This window comes from Hypanus sabinus, chromosome 10 (genome assembly GCF_030144855.1).
Source record: "Hypanus sabinus isolate sHypSab1 chromosome 10, sHypSab1.hap1, whole genome shotgun sequence".
Taxonomy (NCBI): Eukaryota; Metazoa; Chordata; class Chondrichthyes; order Myliobatiformes; family Dasyatidae; genus Hypanus; species Hypanus sabinus.
The window spans coordinates 49,543,589-49,564,081 of record NC_082715.1 but is presented as its reverse complement, the minus strand read 5'-3'; the positions used below and the strand labels follow the sequence as shown (position 1 = coordinate 49,564,081).

General features: G+C 37.8%; 1 protein-coding gene across 3 annotated transcripts in view; it reads left to right on the top strand.

Moving 5' to 3' along the window:
• wdcp (WD repeat and coiled coil containing) overlaps positions 1 to 20,493 on the top strand; it is a 142,157-nt gene that overhangs the window by 83,543 nt on the left and 38,121 nt on the right. For 2 of the 3 annotated variants that reach the window (XM_059981821.1, XM_059981823.1), the window contains exons 1-3: positions 2,312 to 2,437; positions 6,679 to 8,584; positions 15,233 to 15,353. In XM_059981821.1, coding sequence (XP_059837804.1) covers positions 6,698 to 8,584; positions 15,233 to 15,353 — 2,008 coding nt within the window. In that variant the 5' untranslated portion in view covers positions 2,312 to 2,437; positions 6,679 to 6,697. Of the gene's footprint in view, positions 1 to 2,206; positions 2,438 to 6,678; positions 8,585 to 15,232; positions 15,354 to 20,493 lie in introns of those variants that run through there. The other variant, XM_059981822.1, reaches the window with a different exon arrangement.

Below are 20,493 nucleotides of genomic sequence, written 5' to 3'. Positions count from 1 at the left end.
TTCCATGTCGCATCAGTCCATTCTCCAAGCCCTCCTTGAAGCCTGATACTTTCCCCTGCAACTGCAGGAAGTGCAAAATCTTGTCCCTGCATCTTTCTTCTCACCACCATCCAAGGACCTAAACAGCATCTTCCTGTGAGACAAGGTTCACTTGCATCTCCTCTAATATTGTTTACTGCACTTGAAGTTCCTGATATTATCCTCCCCTACAATCAACAAGACCAAGTGCAGACCAGGTAAACAATTCTCCAAGCCTGTGTGGCCATCCCAAGTACCCAGTTGCATGCCATTTTAATTCCCTTTTCCGTTCCTTCAGTAACCTGTCCATCCTTCAGATGAAGGGTCTCGGCCCAAAATGTCTATTGTTTACTCTTTTCCATAAATGCTGCCTGGTCTGCTGAGTTCCTCCAACATTTTGTGTATATCCCCTGTACTTGACTCCTTTCCTAAACCCATCTCACCAAGACTCCCTTCAACCATTTCCACACCCTCCCAGTTCCATCCACCTACATTTTCACCCGCTGGCTCTTCACTCCCCTTTTCACATCCCCAAACCCCACCCCGGGCCTGATCCTGCATCCATTTGCCTTTCATCTCTCTTCTATTGGTTTCCATTTTCATCTTCCTGACTAATCAGATTCTTCCAATGGCAGCCTTGTGTTTTCATTTGACCCTCAGCAACCATCTTGACCTTCATCCTCTCCACTTCCACCTACCCCTCAGCAACCATCTCCATCTTCATCCTCTCCACTTCCACCTACCCCCTTGCCCTTAACAGTGTACAGTCTCCTTGCATTTTCCCTATCAAGATGCAACACCTTACATTTATCTGGGTTAAACTCCATCTGCCATTTCTCTGCCCATATCTGCAACTGTTCCAGCTGCTACCATCCGGGAAACAGTACTGCAGCATAAAAGCCAGGACCAACAGGCTTGAAGACAGAGATTTCCACCAAGCCATCGGACTACCTAGCTCATGCTGACACAACTGTATTTCTGTAATACTGACTATCCATTGTAAATATTTATTATAAATTACTATAAATTGCACATTTAGACCTTGCCAAGGACTTTCCTTGTGGATTTGCCAGGAAAAAAGGTGTTTCCAATTAACTCTCTTTAGTTCCTGCCTAATGCCCTCAATGTTTGCCTCACTCCAATTTAAGACTCTCCTGCGATGACCATATCCACCCTTATCTATAGCTATCCTGAATGTTGACAAATTGTGGTCACTTTTAACTGAAAGATCAGCCACCTGACCAAGCTCGTTACCAAACAGTACATCCAATACAGGCTCTCCTCTTGTTGGATTATCTATATATTAATTTAAGAAACCCTCCTGGATATACTTAACAAATTCTGTCCCATCTAAACCTCTTGCACTAAGAAGGTGGCATTTTACATAAGGGAGGTTGAAGTCCCTCATGAGAATGATCCTATTATTTTTAACACATTTCCTTAATCTGTTTACATATCTGTTCCTCAATGTCCTGGTGGCTATTGGGTGGTCTGTAGTACAATCCCATTAGTATGATTGTACTCTTCCTATTCTTGAGTTCTACCCAAAATAGACTCGTTGTCTGAACCCTCCATTACTTCCTCCCCTCTTTATCTCCTTTTCTAAAACTTCAAAAGCCTGGTACATTTATCACCCATTCCTGCCCCTCTCAACAAAGTCTCTAATGGCTACATCATCATTCCATCATCCCTGCCTCTTGCACCTCAGCCACTCACTCATCTGTGCTGTCATCCCATTTCTACCTGCACTAGCCCGTGGCACAGAGAGTAATCCGAATATTACAATTTAGGAGGTCCTTCTCACCTGCCTCTTTAAAAATAATTATACAGATGCTGCCGGCCAGCTTAAACTTCCAGCAACTTCTACTTCTCATTTCTGCAAAAAAGAATACTTGGGTACAGATCATTACTTTATACAATTCAAAATGATTTCTTTACAATGAGTGTTACTGCCTCTGTTCTCGATCAATAAATATATGGCATTTCATTTTCCGGGATGTTCCGCGAAATAGATGCACGGTCATTCGGATATGATCCCGTGTCGTTTTGGATTGGTTGAGTTTCGGATGGTGTTCTAACAGCCCAGGTTGATTTTATTATGAAAGTGGTGGCAATTACCATTTTAAGGATGTATAAAGTTGCCCACGTTGCTATTTCCACAGTTAACCGTATTCATTTTTCCTCACAGCTGCAGCGAACGAGACGGCTCAACACAACCTCGCAGCGCCGTCTGCGCAACACCGGAAACGTAGCCGCTGCTGGGGTAATGCTTCCGGCGGCGTGATGAGGGGCCGGTCCGGACAGGACAGGGTAAGAGTGAGAGGGCCGAAGGGCGAGTCAGGGCTGTTCGGAGCCTTCAGTGTGGATGGATCACATTCAAATCCCGGCATTACCCTAGAGTAGTGAAGATACGGCAAAGGTGAAGGAGTTTCTATGGGAGAGGTATAGCAATGTCTGGGGATTATCTCCACCACAAAATGCACACTGCCCACGCCACTTACACACAGACAGACAGGGGTCTTCCTAAGTACCCCACTCCCAATCTGGCGGACCAAGTGATCCAAATAAAAAGGCAGACAATATCTATGGCAAGAGAAACAAAGTTAATGCTTCCTGTTAAGAAACTCAAGACTCCTCACATCCAACACTGTAACATTTCTTCATTCCGTTCATCTACTGCTAGAAGTCTCGTCTCTTAAAAAAACGTTAGGTTGATCATTTTGGGAGGGGGATGAAGATAAAGAAAATTGCAAACATCTGCAGCATAAAAGAATTTGGGGCGTTTTATATACAAAATATTGAAAGCCTGGACAAGTGCAGCAAAGTGGTATTGGGACATTGGCATTAATTTCAAAAGGTTACAGTGTAAAAGAAAGGCATCCTTACTGCAGCTGTAGGAGGCACGAGAGACTGCAGTAAACAGCTTTTATTCTTGTTTTTAAGGTTCGTTTGGATGATCCTAGATATGGGGGGGGGGGAGAGGGATTGAACCTTAAGGAAAAATTAAGAAAAAAATTGTTAGGAAGTTAGATTGGTAAAATATTGACAGGATGTTTCTCTTCAGAAGGAAGTCCAAAAACAGAGGGCATTGTCTCAAGATGAGGGAGTGCCCATTTAGTACTGATGTGAGGAAGGATTTCTTTGGAACTTCTTGCCACAGGGAACTGTGGATGCAAAGTCTTTGTATATATGTAAATGTAAGATAGAATTGCAATTATAAGGATTTTGTGGAACAGGGAAAAAGTGATGGGCCAATCAGATTCACCAAGGTCTTTTTCAGTGGCTTACTGTTCCTGCACCTTGTGGTCCTACAGGTGCAGTATTGAGGGAGTGGTGCACTGTCTGAACTGAACATTAAATAATGACTATATTGTAATCCCATATCCTGACCTGTTTATCCCTTAAATACCGTAATGTAGCAGAGCAGTTAAATTACTAGACCTTTAAAGACTTTGTATTTTGAACCCTCATATTAACTAAAAATGGGAGAATTAGAATTGAAGTAATTTCAGAATTAAGCATTTAGTGTCTGTAATGATTGTGTGAAATGCCTGGACTGGATTGCTGTAAAAGCCCATCTGGCTCACTAATACCATTCAGGCAAGGAAATCTGGCTGTTGTGTGATTCCAGCCTCTTTAAACGCCCTTTCAAATTGTCCAGCGTATAGTTCAGTTCAGCTGACTTTCAGCAATGACCTGTAACTGCTGCTGCTGATTCACATCTTGTGATTGTGCAAATTAAAATGATCTGGTCACTAAACTTAACCACTGTGTGAAGAGTCTTGATTATAAGTTCCTAGATTGTAATTCCTGAAAAGGAAAAGTAATTCCTTAGCTTTGAGAATTTTTGAAACAATTAAAAAATATAGGTTCTCAATTTGTAAATGCATACTGGGTTAGAACCAGTGATTTTTTTTGTAGACCAGGCATTTCAAAGGTTGGAACTGGGATTGTCTTAATGAATGAACTTTACTGGCATCACTTGATCTTGGACCTTAGAGAAATAGAGGGCTATGGGTAACCCTAGATAATTTCTAAAGTAAGTACATGTTTGGCACAGCATTGTGGGCCGAAGGGCCTGTGTTGCACTGTAGGTTTTCAATGTTTCTATGTAACTTGCCCTGAGGAATTATTGGATAAACAATGATTGCAACAGCTTTATATTTAGTTTGTTGTTTATTTGACAAGCATGTATTTGTATAACATCAATGCAATAAAATATTTAAAGCATTTCAACCAGTACTATCAAACAAAATTTGCAGCCTAGCCACACAAGTAACAATTAGGCCAAAGAAACAAAAGCTATTGAAAAGATGTGTTTTAAGGATTGTTGAAGAGAAGAGAGAGGTAGAAAAACTTAGGGAAGGAATTCCAGCTTTGGTATCTACCACAGTAGAACAGTTAAAATCCAGGATAAGCCTTGCACTGGAATGGGAGGAGCCCAGAAATATCTATAGATTTAGAATAGGAGGAGGGAGTTTTACAATTGTGGATGTTTAACCATGAGCCAATTCAAATTGAACCTAGTTTTAGTAATGGCTACAGTTTAGGACAACCACAAAAGTTCTGCAGGAAATCCAGAGTAACACAAACAAAACACTGGAGGTCAAGCATCATCTATGAAAATGAATATAGAGTTGATGTTTTAGGCCAAGACGCTTCTCAGAGGCCTTAAGTGAATTAGAAAAGTGATGTTTTGAGGCAATATCAACACAGAGGAGAGATTCGGCAGTGGAAAAACCGAGACAGGTGGAATTGGAGAGTCTTACAGAGCTGGATGTCTCTACTATTGGTAATGAAAAGGATGCATAGAGAGCAGAAGTATCAGTGATTGGGATGTGAGTTTGTCACATAAATCAAAAGATAATGACTGGCTGAATTTAGGAATTTCTTCATGGGAAGAAATTCCTAGCATACTGGATGCTGGATATTTAAAGAGTAAAGAGTGCTGGTGATCCATGATTGTTAAAATGAATTCAATATAAATGTACTGGTGTAAGATAAAATTTTCCCACAGTTTGAAGAAAAATGTTTCTATTAGAATAATGCAAAAGAGCAATTTATTTAATTATTCACATCTTAATGCAAGTGTGGTACAGGACTGGTATCCTGTGCATTAAGAAATCCCAGAAAACTGCAGAATTGTTCCAAAGTAGTGTCCTGGGGTTAATGATATTACCAGTTAATTTATGTATTTCTGCTTTTATATGCTTGCAATGAATAGATTTGAGACCAACCTAATATTCCTACTCTACTTTGATTGGTCCTTTTTCAAAAAGTCCTCCAAATCGGTAGGAATGCTGCACTTCAATAAGAATTTGAGACATTTTGGGATCATTTCCTTTGTCTCTTTATCAATCTGCTCCCATGGAACTGTTTGGAATTATCTGTTTCTGATGTTTGATGCTATGCATGTGAATGATGACGGAGTATAATTAGGGACTCGATGTTAGGATTGTTGATTTGGGAAAGGACACTGGTTTGTTTTGCTTATTTGGCAGTGGATTTGAAGGATTTCACAGAGTCAGCATCAATGTGCTTTAATATCTCTGCTATAGATAGTTACAGACGGGAGAGCAGGATTACTGCTGCCTGGTAGACTGTAAGCTTTTATCTTCGAACACTTTTCCTTGGACAGCCAAAGGCTGTGGTGATGCACTGAATACACTGGGAAATTCCTCATCTCTATCAGCTTTTGTAACAAAATGGCTTCAGAGATATGGGAAGTAATCCATTTAGTTCAGGCTCCTGTTTGGACTTTAGTTATTGAAGAGTGATGTATACAGTCATTTATACATTCTTTTGTGAATATTAGCATAAGGATCCTTCTTCTCACATGCTTCAGTGAATCAATGAATGATGATTTAGTCAGTCCTTGTACAATTGCCTACGTGCATCAGCTGTGCATTGCCGCTCAACGGTTGTTATTGGAGTGAACTTGGTTCTGGATCGGATTGGAGGCTACATAAGGTGAACAGTTTTGGAAGATACATTTTTAAAATATTCTGACTGAGAAAGAAAGGAGAGATTTAGGCACAGATCAATATGTATTAGACTTTAATAATTTGTGTTTTTACTGATGCTTAAGGCATAAAAGAATACTTGAGGTTACTGGGTCACCTAGGACTTTCATTGAAAGTTGTGTAACAGAAGAGCTCATCAAAAATTTAACAAAATTAGCTTTTCTGTTTATTTTTCTTGTTCTTCAAGAAGCAGCTGAAAAATACTATCCCTGTTATATTTAATGCAGCAGAAAGACTGAGCCTTTCCATTATTTTGTATTTGATTGATATACATGCTGATTATTTGTGAGAATTTAAAATATCCATTATTGTTAACTTGGAGAAAAGAATAATGCCTGAATTTCTATTGAAGCTAATCAGCTCAAGTCTCATTCTGGATTAAATGATGTAGCTTTCCTTTTTAGGATAGCTGTATTGAAAAGTCTTAGGTAAGCAACAGACTTCTGCTTAGTGAAGGTTACACCTTTCTAACGTTCACCTCTGCAAGATAAACATTGTTCCACTGTTTTTCAGACATTAACAAATTAATTTGCATTAATCTAATCATATATGCCATGCTATTTCCTTTGTAAACAAGATTCATTGAAGAAAAACACTGGTTAGTAGTGATTTTCATTTGCTGTCTTACAACCTCCAGGATTCTGAAGCTGGTCAGCATGGAGCTCGGAAAAGCAAAATTGCTGCGAACTGGAATTAATGTATTGCATCAAGCTGTTCATCCAATTCATGGGATTGCCTGGACAGATGGAAAGCAAGTCGCCCTCACTGCTGTTTACCTAGTCAATGGTGAGGTAAAGTTTGGAGATAGCAATGTTATTGGAAGTTTTGAACATGTGAATGGGCTTCATTGGGGTCCTGTTTGTTATACAGGAACTCTAGCACTGCTTGCTGTTCAGCATAAAAAGCATATCACTGTATGGCAGTTACAAAACAGCACATTAGAACAAAATAAACTATTGGTTTCCCAAACTTGTGAACTTGGAGAGATTTTTCCGATTCTGCAACAAGGCTGCGTGTGGCATCCAAAACATGATGCCTTGGTAGTGCTAACAAAAAGAGATGCCTCTGTATTGTTTGCAGTACAAATTGATAATCGTAGAGTTAAAGTAGACATCAAAGGTGGTGGCTTGATTAATTGTGCTTGTTGGACTTCAGATGGAAATCGTTTAGTGATTGCCATAGGCAGCACTCTTCATTCTTATATTTGGAATAATACTCAAAAGACTCTTCATGCATGCAATTTTTGCCCTATTTTTGATGTTGGAGGACATATCTGTGCAGTGGAGGCATGTTTGGATTTACAAGTGGTTGTGGCAACTGAACTGCCCCTTGATAAAATCTGCAGTCTTAATGCTGGCCTTGCTTTTGATGTTACACCCATATCAGAAACTGGATCTTTAATTTCACAGCCTACGATGCTATCTGCGGCTGAAACCCGTTCCATGGATTCAAGAAGAAAATCAGTAGATTCCTCAAGGTCATTAACAGAAGAACCAACATTTTTATCATCTGGTCCAGTAGATTTGACGCATATTCTAGCAAATCATCGAAAATCGGATCCTAACCCCCTTATTCACCTACAACGAAGGGATTGCCTTACTGGAAGTGGTCATGATTCTTCACATCTGATTCTTGTAACTTTTGAGAGAAAAGTGACAACAACTAGAAAAGTAAGCATACCTGGGATTCTGGTTCCTGATTTATTATGTTTTGACCCTCATCGATGCACAATTGCTGTATCATCCAATATGTGTAACATGATATTGCTCTACTCAGTAACACCTTCAAGTATGCCTAATATTCAGCAAATCCATTTGCAGAAGAATGAACGGCCAAAAGGCTTGTGTTTTCTGACTGAAACACTGCTGTTGCTTTTAGTTGGAAAACAAAAATCGAATGATCTTGCTTTTCTCCCAACTTCTAATTCAGATCGTTATTTAATCAGACTTATGACTAAAAAGCTCTTGTTAGATGATTCCTCGGAAAATATGAAGACCTGGCAGCCGGGTATTAATATTTCAGGAATGAAGAAATATTTTGAAAATCTGTCCAAGGAAGAGGCAGTTTCAGGAAAAGAATTGTTGTTGCCAGGGAATACCACAATTCTATCTCCAAATACTAAAAAGCGATTAATAGAAGAAATAAGTAACAACAGCAGTGAGCAGAGCTCTGAAGCAAATACTCCAAAACAAACAGAAGGAGCTGCACTTTGTGACTCTGCAATGATTTTGAAAGACTATGAAGCAGAACCTGTAAATAACTCTATAACAATGCACGGACTTGGACCAGCAAACAGAGACTTAAGTAGCCCAGTCTTATTTAAGGAGAATCAAAATGAACAATCACATGCAAGTACTTCACTGAGCAACAATGATAAAGTGAATGATGAAATTAAACAACTGTCTATAAAAATGGAAAAGTTGCTTGATAGCTTTAAAGAAATGAAACAGTGCCTTTCTCAAATATCAGATTGTACAAGAAATGGAAAGAAGTCATCATTGGCCTATCCATCTGATCCATCATTTCTATATGTCATCTGTCAGGTATTTTGTTTTCCACTAATTTTGGTTATTTTGTGAAAATTGATGCTTTTGCTCTTAATTAGAGAAGTGTTGATTTATTTGACCCGAGCTTAAGTATTCCTGATGGAGAACTTCAGCATTTTAATCTTCATGTGGTATTCTAAAAACAATGAACACAAATTAATGTGATTAGACAATAGACAATAGGTGCAGAAGTAGACCATTCGGCCCGTCGAGTCTGCACCGCCATTCTGAGATCATGGCTGATCATTCACTATCAATACCCAGTCCCTGCCTTGTCCCCATATCCCTTGATTCCCCTATCCATCAGATATCTATCCAGCTCCTTCTTGAAAGCATCCAGAGAATTGGCCTCCACTGTCTTCCGAGGCAGTGCATTCCACACCTCCACAACTCTCTGGGAGAAGAAGTTCTTCCTCAACTCTGTTTTAAATAACTGACCTCTTATTCTCAATCCATGCCCTCTGGTACTGGACTCTCCCAACATCTGGAACATATTTCCTGCCTCAATCCTATCAAATCCTTTAATTATCTTAAATGTTTCAATCAGATCCCCTCTCAATCTCCTCAATTCCAGCGTGTACAAGCCCAATCTCTCCAATCTCTCTGCGTAAGACAGCCCTGCCATCCCAGGAATCAACCTAGTGAATCTACGCTGCACTTCCTCAATTGCCAGGATGTCCTTCCTTAAACCTGGAGACCAAAACTGTACACAATATTCCAGGTGTGGTCTCACCAGGGCCCTGTACAAATGCAAAAGAACATCCTTGCTCTTGTATTCAATTCCCCTTGTAACAAAGGCCAACATTCCATTTGCCCTCTTCACTGCCTGTTGCACTTGCTCATTCACCTTCATTGACTTCATTGATTAGCAATGAAAATTTGCCATTGTTGAAAGTAATTATATTAAAATGCCTATTTTTGAATTATTTGGTCAGTTGCTTATTTTTTTAATTAACTGAAAGTAAACCTTATATTGTAACTCCTTTTCTCAATAGTAATAATAAGGAAAATCATGTATTTAAATTTATATAGTTTGATATGTAATTTAAGACCATTACAAATTTGTTACAGAACTAAAAATTAACTATTTTCTCTAGTGGGTTTGCAAAACTAAATCCATGGTAGTACAACATTTCAATGTTTATTTTGTGACAGAATTAATAAAATTAGCTTTAAATTTACATGAAATATTACATGTGAAACATTTTCAAAATTAAATGAAATTGAACTTCACACTGGAACTCTTAATGATAACACAGAAACCCAAATACTCATAATATTATTGTAAACTGTAAACCAAGATAGCCAACTTGCTATCCTTGAAATTTAGGCAGCTATGGTCCAGCATTCTTGTCATAGAAAGGAACCTTAGGCTTGAGGGGGCAGTTTTGCTTAACATGTAAATGCCCGCTGATAAATAGCTATTGAGGTATTCTTCCAAAGGTCTTATAGAAAGTGTTACAGCACATGACTCTCTATAACTGCACTATTTGAATAATCCCTGCAATTCTGACCCCCAATCAATCTCACGCAGACTCTTCTTCCAAACATTATTTGTGGTAAATGACAAAATATTAAATTGCTCTGATTATTTACTCTTCCATACCATTTGTAAACCGCAGAGTTTATTTTTTAAAATGACGTTACATTAAATGAAAAAAGAAACCCTCTCTGTTTCTTTTTCTCATTCTGGAGTATCTACTTACCTACTTCTTTCAGTGATAATTTGTTGGTCTTTCTGGCAGTTGCATGCAGTAACTGGTAATTTACTTTTAGCAGAATACAGGAAATAAACTACTCAAAGAATCATAGAAATTTATGGAATGGTGATAAACCATTTAGCCCATTGTGTCTAGGCAGACCAAAATTTGACTTCAGGTTAGTTCTACTTAAAACATAACAGGAGTACATGGTACAAAAGATCAGGAATATGCCACCTGACCCCTAAGAGTCTACGCCTTCATTGAGTCAAGTTATGACTGGTCCACTGTTGGCCTCAAGCTAACTTTCTTGTGCTGCCCCATACCAATTAACTCATTTGTAGTTCAATTGTCTGTCAATTGCTGCCAATTTATGGTATTAAATGTTGCCATATATTTTATAGCTGTGCAAATGCAGCTTGCTGTGATAAAGAAACCAGTGAATCATGTCCTACTGTGAGAAACTATTCCTCATTATTTCTGTATTAAATTGGTGAATATGCATTCTGAAATTATGCCCCTAAAATTACACTGCTAAAGAAGATGTCTTCTTAGCATCCACGCTCTCAATCCTCCTCAGAATCTTTAATAAAATAGATGATGCAAGATCATTTTCTATTCTTATAAACTCCAGTGAGTGTAGCTCAGTTTTGCTCCTGATCCATCAACCTATTTATCCCAGGAATCCACGTAATGAACCCTTTTGTATTGCCTACAATTCAATATGTCCTAATGGAGACCAAATCTACACAATACTCCAAGACTACTTTCACCAAGTTCACCTTAAAGTTGCACTAAGACTTCTTTACTTTTATTTTCCATATCCTTGTAATAAAGGACAACAAAGTGGATAACCACACAGCTTTTCACTTTGTACTACTTATTCCAACACCTTACCCATTTAACCTATCGATATTCCTTTACAAGGTCTTTGTGTTCTCCTCACAACTTGCTAATATTATTGAAGAGTGAATTTGGCTATAGTACATTTAGTCTTTCTACCCAAGGTATTATTATAAGTAATGTTGCCTCTAATTTGTAATGACCAGTGTGCTCAAAAATCCTGTGCTGTGCAATTTTTTAAAATAACAGAATAAGTAAGCCAGTTCTAAAATCTGCAGATAGAAACATAGAAACATAGAAAATAGGTGCAGGAGTAGGCCATTTGGCCCTTCGAGCCTGTACTGCCATTCAGAATGATCATGGCTGATCATCCAACTCAGAACCCTGTACCTGCTTTCTCTCCATACCCCCGATCCCTTTAGCCACAAGGGCCATATCCAACTTCCTCTTAAGTATAGCCAATGAACTGGCCTCAACTGTTTCCTGTGGCAGAGAATTCCACAGATTCACCACTCTGTGAAGAAGTTTTTCCTCATCTCGGTCCTAAAAGGCTTCCCCTTTATCCTTAAACTGTGACCCCTCGTTCTGGACTTCCCAACATCAGAAACAATCTTCCTGCATCTAGCCTGTCCAATCCCTTTAGAATTTTATACGTTTCAATAAGATCCCCCCTCAATCTTCTAAATTCCAGTGAATATAAGCCTAGTCGATCCAGTCTTTCTTCATATGAAAGTCCACCATCCCAGGAATCAATCTGGTGAAACTTTCTCTGTACTCCCTCTATGGCAAGAATGTCTTTCCTCAGATTAGGCGACCAAAACTGCACACAATATTCTAGGTGTGGTCTCACCAAGGCCTTGTACAACTGTGGTAGAACCTCCCTGCTCCTGTACTCAAATCCTTTTGCTATGAATGCCAACGTACCATTTGCCTTTTTCACCACCTGCTGTACCTGCATGCCCACCTTCAATGACTGATGTACAATGACACCTAGGTCTCGTTGCATCTCCCCTTTTCCTAATCGGTCACCGTTCAGATAATAATCTGTTTTCCTGTTCTTGCAACCAAAGTGGATAACCTCACATTTATCCTCATTAACTTGCATCTGCCATGAATTTGTCCACTCACCTAACCTATCCAAGTCACCCTGCAACCTCTTCGCATCCTCCTCACAGCTAACACTGCCACCCAGCTTCGTGTCATCCGCAAACTTGGAGATGCTGCATTTAATTCCCTCATCTAAATCATTAATATATATTGTAAACAACTGGGGTCCCAGCACTGAGCCTTGCGGTACCCCACTAGTCACTGCCTGCCATTCTGAAAAGGTCCTGTTTACTCCCACTCTTTGCTTCCTGTCTGCCATCCAATTCTCTATCCACATCAATACCATACCCCCAATACCATGTGCTTTGACTTTGCACACTAATCTCCTGTGTGGGACCTTGTCAAAAGCCTTTTGAAAATCTAAATATACCACATCCACTGGCTCTCCCCATCCACTCTACTAGTTACATCTTCAAAAAATTCTCTAAGATTCGTCAGACATGATTTTCCTTTCACAAATCCATGCTGACTTTGTCCGATGATTTCACCTCTTTCCAAATGTGCTGTTATCACATCTTTGATAACCGACTCTAGCATTTTCCCCACCACCAATGTCAGACTAAACGGTCTATAATTCCCTGGTTTCTCTCTCCCTTCTTTTTTAAAAATCATAAATCATCGCAAACTTCACGTTGTCAATACTGTCCGCATCAGAAACTAGAAAAGGAAATGTGATTGTGTACCATCAAGAAGTATAGTTAACATACCAACGAGGCAGATAGTGACAACCTTTTGTGTGCAGTTTAAGTTCCTTTGTGCACTGGTAGCAAAACGTGTGTGCGTACACCTTAGAGGGAACATTGATTATAAGTTGCAAATAGTTGAAGCCCCAGCACTGTTCCATATTGCAAACCATTACTGACTGTTGATCCAAAAATGACCACTTAGCCTGTCTTTTGTGTTCGTTAGCCTCCCATCTCTTGCACCATTACCCTGTATGTTAAGTCTCTTCATGTGCACATTTTAAATATGGTTAAGACTTCTGCTTTAAGTAGTGTGTAGTGCATCCCTTTAAGTAGTGAGTTCCACACCACCAGCACTCATTGAATGAAATTATTTTTAACCTTAATGTTTCCACTGACATAAGATTTTAATCAGAGTTCTGTAGTCCTTTGGATACATTTTTTTTAAATTTATACAATACAGAGCAAACTATGCTGTTTCTTACATATGCAAGCTGTTTTTGCTAAAATACATAGGCCATATACAAGTTAATGCTAAAGCTTTTGAAAGTTATTTTGATAAATTTATTTGCAAGTAAGCTTTTGGAAGCAGTCCGAGAAATTTGCAGAAAACTTCTTAACTGTGGGACATCAGGCATACTGAATATTTACATCTTTTATAATCAAAATTATTAAAAATGCTGACAAAATACACCACATTTATATCAGAAAATTAATAAGCAATTTTATTTCTAACATTTATAATATTCTAATATTAATATCATTTAACTCAGTTATAAAATAAAGCATCAGGAAGAATTTTAAACTACTTGTGGAAATCTGGCAGTTTAGAACAAGAGTTTCAAATTTAACCCCAATTATAAATCCAAAGATAGAAACTCCTCAATTTAGGAAAAAAAATGTTGACACAAAAACTTGTATAGAAGCATCTATAAGTTTCATCAGTAGGAAAATCAAACTTCTATGTATTATGAACAAATAATGTAAACTGAATGCATTGCTGTAGCACAGTCCAGTGTTGAAGCTAATTCTGCATGATGCCTCAACATTAATCAACATGGTAGTGACAAACATGGTAAATACTGAAATTTTATCCTGAAAAGCTTATTAAGCTTTTAATAGTTAAAATGTCTAATTTTTAATGTGGCTTGTAGCATATAGATTATTTAAGCACATTATTCTGTAGAGCTACCATCATATGTTTGGATTTTAGTTCTACATTACCATTATATTATTCCAAAGTTTAATATTTATAACATGCCAAGAATCTTTAAAAACTGAGGACAACCAGTTCTTTATGGTTTATTTCTAAAGATTAGGTATTTATTTTGAAATATTTTATGTTGAAAAATGAATTCTACGTGTTACATTGGCTCGTCAAGCATGTGTCAGTGTGTTGTGTTGTTTGTCTCAGGTGTCCAACATGATTGGCCTTGATGTTGTTAGAATATGAGAGGAAATGTTCACCAAATATTTTTGCACAATGAAGGAAACCATTAAAAAAATCCAGTCTTTATTTATGTAATGTTAGCTCTGTCAAGAAGTACTGGAAGACGGGGTTAAAACTCATCCAGTTTATTTTTGTTACATGTTTTGATGGTGTGGGAATAACTAAAATTACCTAGAGTTTTTTTTCCATTCGGCTAGGATGACTATAGTTGAAGGTTTAAGTGGAGTGCCTTTACAATACTTAATGTTTCAGATCATATTTCTTCAGTTTAAAATCTGTTTTCTTCTGTCTGAACACATCTAATTTATTTCCCTTCTTGGTGTATTTTTATACATTAAAATTGTATGTTGATGTTATAAATTGAAATATGCTTTCACTTTGGGACCTAGTATCATCAACATAGTGGTTAATCATGACAAAAATTAGTTGGAGAATAAAGGTCCCTCTATTTTACAGCTTAAGCAGTCTACCATACAGACTTCAGCTACTGCCTGATTTTTCTACTTACTTTCTCACCTGAGCCTGGATAAGTGAAATTACAACTTGGCTGGTATTATGAACATTTGAATTTGCAGATCTGCATCCAACAGGAACTGTATTGAAATCACTAAAAGCTATTTTGCCTAAATTTTCTATAGTCATTAGAGAAAGAAACCATTAAAACAGAACTCTGAGCTGTAAGAACAATATTTCCTTCCCTATCCTGTTCCCTGTGAAAAATATACTGATTTTATTGTACATGTAAATTGGGAGGTCATATAAAATAATTTATTAAATCACAGTTAATGAAATTCATTTAAAATATTTGATTGAGGATTTATGTCTACAATAAATAACATTCCATTATTATTATATTTTGAAGAAAAAGTTGCAAGAGAATACAGTTGTGGATGAAAAACGAGCTGTTCTCCTTTGTGAAGGCAAGCTTCGTCTAAGTACAGTCCAAGAAGTCTTTAACCTTTTTGTTGTTGAAATGTTTTACGGTAGGTAGTTTTAGTCCGTCAATAGTAAATGTATTATGCCATTTTCAGTAGTGACTGCAATATTTTGATATTATGAACATTGCTAGATAGCAGGGTTTTGAACCTGACTTTGGAACATTACCAGAAATATCATCTGAAGCTGAAAATTATGATTAAAAGTATTAACCAGGTCCATTATGAAGCAAAAGATACTGGAAATCTGGAACAATACACATAAAGCTGGAGGAACTCAACAGATCACACAGTGCCTATGGAAGGAAATAGATCATCATTTCCTGATGAAGGGTCTCGACCTGAAACATTGTTCATCCATTTCCCTCCATAGATATTGAGCTCCGAGGTTTTTATGTGTAACTACCAAGTTATCTTTCAAATAAATCTCTGATTTTTGTTCTATATACCATTATTTGCTAGGTTTGGAAAACTGTTACCTTAGTTTAAAAGGTGGCTTAAAGAGAATTTAAATATTATGGCAATGAGTGGCATTCTTGCCAGAATATTGTTAGTGTGGGTTGAGGAATTTCAGCTTGACAACAAGGAAAAGTCAAAAGTGCAATTAAAAAATCAAAAGTTTGGATTAATTTGTAATAGTTCCAAATACTGCATCTTCTTCCTCTGGAAATGTATATATTCATAAGGAAGACAGAAATGTTGGGTATACAAAGGAAAAGTTTTCTCAGTGTCCCTTTCAGCATCCCTTTGTTTATCAACAAATATGTTAGATATGGGGCAGGACTTGGGGAAGTACTCCCACCAAATAAGGACTATTGTCCAAGTGTAATAAACAGGAGAAATTACCCAATGAACTCCATCCTGACTTTGAATTATGACCTTGAACTACAGTATGTTTGTGATTTGGTCATTTCATATTCATGGCATCATCATTTTGAGATAGAGAAGTAAGAATAATGATAGCCATGTTAGAATATGTCTGTCACTGAGCTGCTTTGTTCATAGTCTTAATAGTAAGCCCTTGATTAGGAGACAAATGTCAACAAATTCATATCATTTAGAACTTTTTATTTGTTTGTTTGTTTACTTATTGAGATACAGCATGGTATAGGCCCTTCTGGCCCTTCAAGCTGTGTCATCCGGCAATCCTTGATTCAACCCCAAGCTAATCGCAGGATAATTTACAATGACCAGTTAACCTACTAACCAATTGGACTGTGGGAGGAAACTGGAGCTCCCGGAGCAAACCCATGCATTCCACAGGGAGGATGAACAGGCTCCCTGCGAATGACATCCAAGTTGAACTCTGAAATCTTGAACTGTAATAGTGTTGCGCTAACCATTGAGCTACCGTGGCACCTAACAGTTGAAAAATACTATCAAATAACAAACACACTTTAGCTGCTTTGTTCAAGTTATTTATTGTTATATAGTTTTGAGTTTGCAAAGTGTCCATCTGGAAAGCCACAGATCATGAGTCACGTTCAGAGCTTTTCCCTATTTTATATTGAAAATCTCTATTTACCTCAATCATAATGATTTTGTTTAAAAGCTGATTTGCCAGTGAATCATCAGTGAATTTGTGCTTGTGTAGTGTAGTTGAACATTAGTTCTGTTTGTAATGAGAGAGAATCAAATACGATAGGGCCTTTTAAGAGACTCCTGGATAGGTACATGGAGCTTAGAAAAATAGAGCACTATGGGTAACCATATGGGTAATTTCTATGGTAAGGACATGTTCAGCACAGCTTTGTGGGCCTAAGAGCCTGTATTGTGCTGTAGGTTTTCTATATTTCTAAATATGGTTAAAATGTAAGAGGAAGACAAATTTTGAAATTAAAATATTAAGATCGGAATCTAAAGATGGATTTTATTATTAAGTTACTGTAAATAAACTTAAAATATATTTGTAAAAGGTGGTTAATACAGATATCTGTTCATTAAATGTTCAATATAACAGCACAATGGTCATACAATAAATGGTACTCGAACAGAAGCCAAAAAATTTGTCTACTATCAAAGGAGCTTACTGTGTTAAGGCTTATCATTGAAACCCGATTATGTCTTAAGCCATGACGTTAATACTCAGTGTTATAAATTCAGCTAGTAGGACAGATGGTTGATCTTATTTATTTACTAATAATACCTTTTCAGCATTTGGATTATCAGTATTCTATTATGACGATCAGATGTTCAAAGAGCTCCATATAGAAATAAAACACTGGTACTTTTTAATGACTGGGTAAACATAATTTGAAGCAAATCCATTAAATATCATTCAGGTTCTCCAAGGGAGCACCATTATCTCAATTTTAATGACCGCCAGTTCTCACAATTAATTATTACAGTCAGTACCTCAGCTTGAGGTAGGCAAACATTAATTTCTGATCTGGTCCCTTGCTTACAACAAGACAGCTTGTTAATACCTTTTCCTTTGATCCTTCTTTCTGTTACTGTAAATAATTTGTGCTTTTGTTTTCTCGTTTTGCTTTTCTCAGAACCACTAACTCATTCAGTGATTTTCATCTCATTTCTTAAAGCCCCTCCCCCACCCCCGGCAGCGGAACACAGTATATTTTTTTAATTTCTGCTACAGTGTATGGACCTGTTATGAACTTGGGGCACCACGGTAGTGTAGCAGCACAACACGATTAGAGCTCAGATCAGAGTTCACTTGCAGCACTGTGCATCAGGAGTTTGTATGTCCTCCCTGTGAAATGTGTTGGTTTTCTCTGGGTCTCCAGTTTCCTCCTACAGTCCAAAGACATACCGGTTGGTAGGTTAATTGACCATTGTGAATTGTGCTGTGATTAGCCTAGGGTTGAGTGATGTGGCCCAAAGAGCCAGAAGGACCTGTATTTCAATATATATTTACAGTTTAGCTGGATCGATGCAGGTGAGGTTATCTACTGGTGCGGTATCCACAAACCCACAAAGTACTGAATTGCATTCAAAAGAGTTGAAATGCTTACAGGTATTATCTATATGTGAGACTTTACAAAGAACACATCAGTAGGTGAATCACAGCCCTGTGCCTTTTTCCCCTCATGCTGGTGTCAAGATACCACTCCACCCAACTCCTAAGTCAAGAGCTGTTGCCCCAGAGGAACTTCTGACCAATTCCTCAACAGCTGAGAAGTGGTTAATGAGCACTGTATCTTATACTCATGAGATGATGTGGTGCTCAATATTATTCTATTCAAGGTGTGTGTGTGTGCGTGCACTTTTATGATAGATATATAATTTTGTAAAAAAGTCTCATTTCCTTTTAGTTATTAAAATGTTTAATTGTATATTAATGTGTGTCAGTGCTTTTGGAACATTATACAACATAGGTATATTTATCTGCAGGCTTCATTTGATATGGCGGAGAGGGCCTATGGCTTAATGGATAATGAGGCAGAGGATACTTTTCAATCCACGCATGCCTCATTTGATAATCTTACTCACATATTAACCCTGCTCACAGGTATCACTTGTGTTGAGGCCACAGTCCTTCCTACCCCAGAAGGATTTTTTAGCCTTCTCTCTCATCTAGAAACCATGCAATTAGCTGCCATTATTGCAACAACTATCCATCTCTCATGCATACTCTTTTTCTCTCCCTCCCTTTCCCTCCATTTTAGATACTGGTAGTTTTTTTTCTTGGGCTACTGAACATAGATAGGTGTTGGGAAGCGGATATTTTTATTTAAATTTATGCATTGTGGAAAATGGGAAACCAGCTTGGAGTGTATTCAAATATTTGAATAGTTGTATCTAGTTGTAGTCAAGAAATTCAAAGCTGCCTCAGTACAGAGTAGGTGAGAAGGTGAGAACCAGGAGAAGAAGGGATGAGAGCAGAAGTGCAAGAAATAGATAAAATGCAGACAAGGACTGCATACAGAATGGCAGAGGGGAAGTCATGGTTCAGGATGCAGAAAGAAATGATAGAATGGAATAGAATTCTTACATGAGGCAGGACAGAAGGAAGTGAAATCAAGTACATTCAGGGTTCTGAGCTTGTCTGGATAGTGCTTTGTTCAGCAAGAGCCGATGTAAAACTAGAGCAACAGTACTATTTTTGTCAGGGCCCATTGCAGTCTGCAGGTATCAATATTAAATTCATTGCCTACATCATTTCACCCAATTCCACACATCCTCATTGTACCACACATTGCCTACTTCTATCTTCTTTGTTACTTGTTTTCTCTCTTTCTTAGTTCCGATAAAGGTCTTTGACCTGAAACATCCAGAGATTATGCTTGAACAGCTGAACTTTTACAGCATTTTCTGTGCATCCTTCAGCTGCTTTCTCGACTTGGCTACGAATCTCCTACTTTCCACTTTTTGGTGTTTCATTGTTAGTTGTTGTACCAAGCAGTAACACAATACATTTTAGATGTACGTGATATTTCAAATAAAGGGATTGTTTTCATTTTCCTCATGAACAATATTTATTCTAAATTTTTATTAGGCAGGACTGCGCATACAAACACAAATTAAAGACAAGTTATGGGAACTAGGAGTGTACAGTAAAAATTATCAATAAGCCTTAAGACATAGGAGCATAATTAGGCCATTTGGTCCATTGAGTCTGATCATGGCTGATTTATTTTCCCCCTGCCTTCTCCCCGTAAGCTTTGACTAATGAAGAACCTATCAGCCTCTGCTGAAAATATACCAGTGGCTTCCACCTCCTTGGCTCCTGGAACACATGCCCAGTGCCCCCCTCCCTTTCTGGCCATTACATAAAACTATAAAAAATGAAAATAGCAACTGCACATTCAAAACAGTGACAAATAATTGCAAAATATTCAAATTATTATTTAAAGCTAAAAATAAAATTATTTCTTTATTTAATCACGTCAAGTCAAGTCGATTTTTATTGTCATTTTGACCATAAACTGCTAGTGCAGTACACAATAAAAAAGAAACAACGTTCCTCCAGGACCATGGTGCTACATGAAACAACACAAAACTACACCAGACTACAGACCTACACAGGACTACATAAAGTGCACAAAACAGTGCAGGGAAGTACAATGATTATTTAATAAATAAATAATTAATAAACAAGACAATAGGCACAGTAAAGGACAAATTTCAATATAATAATAAATGATGTAGATGTCAGTCTAGACTCTAGGTATTGAGGAATCTGATGGCTTAGGGGAAGAAACTGTGGCACAGTCCAGTCGTGAGAGCC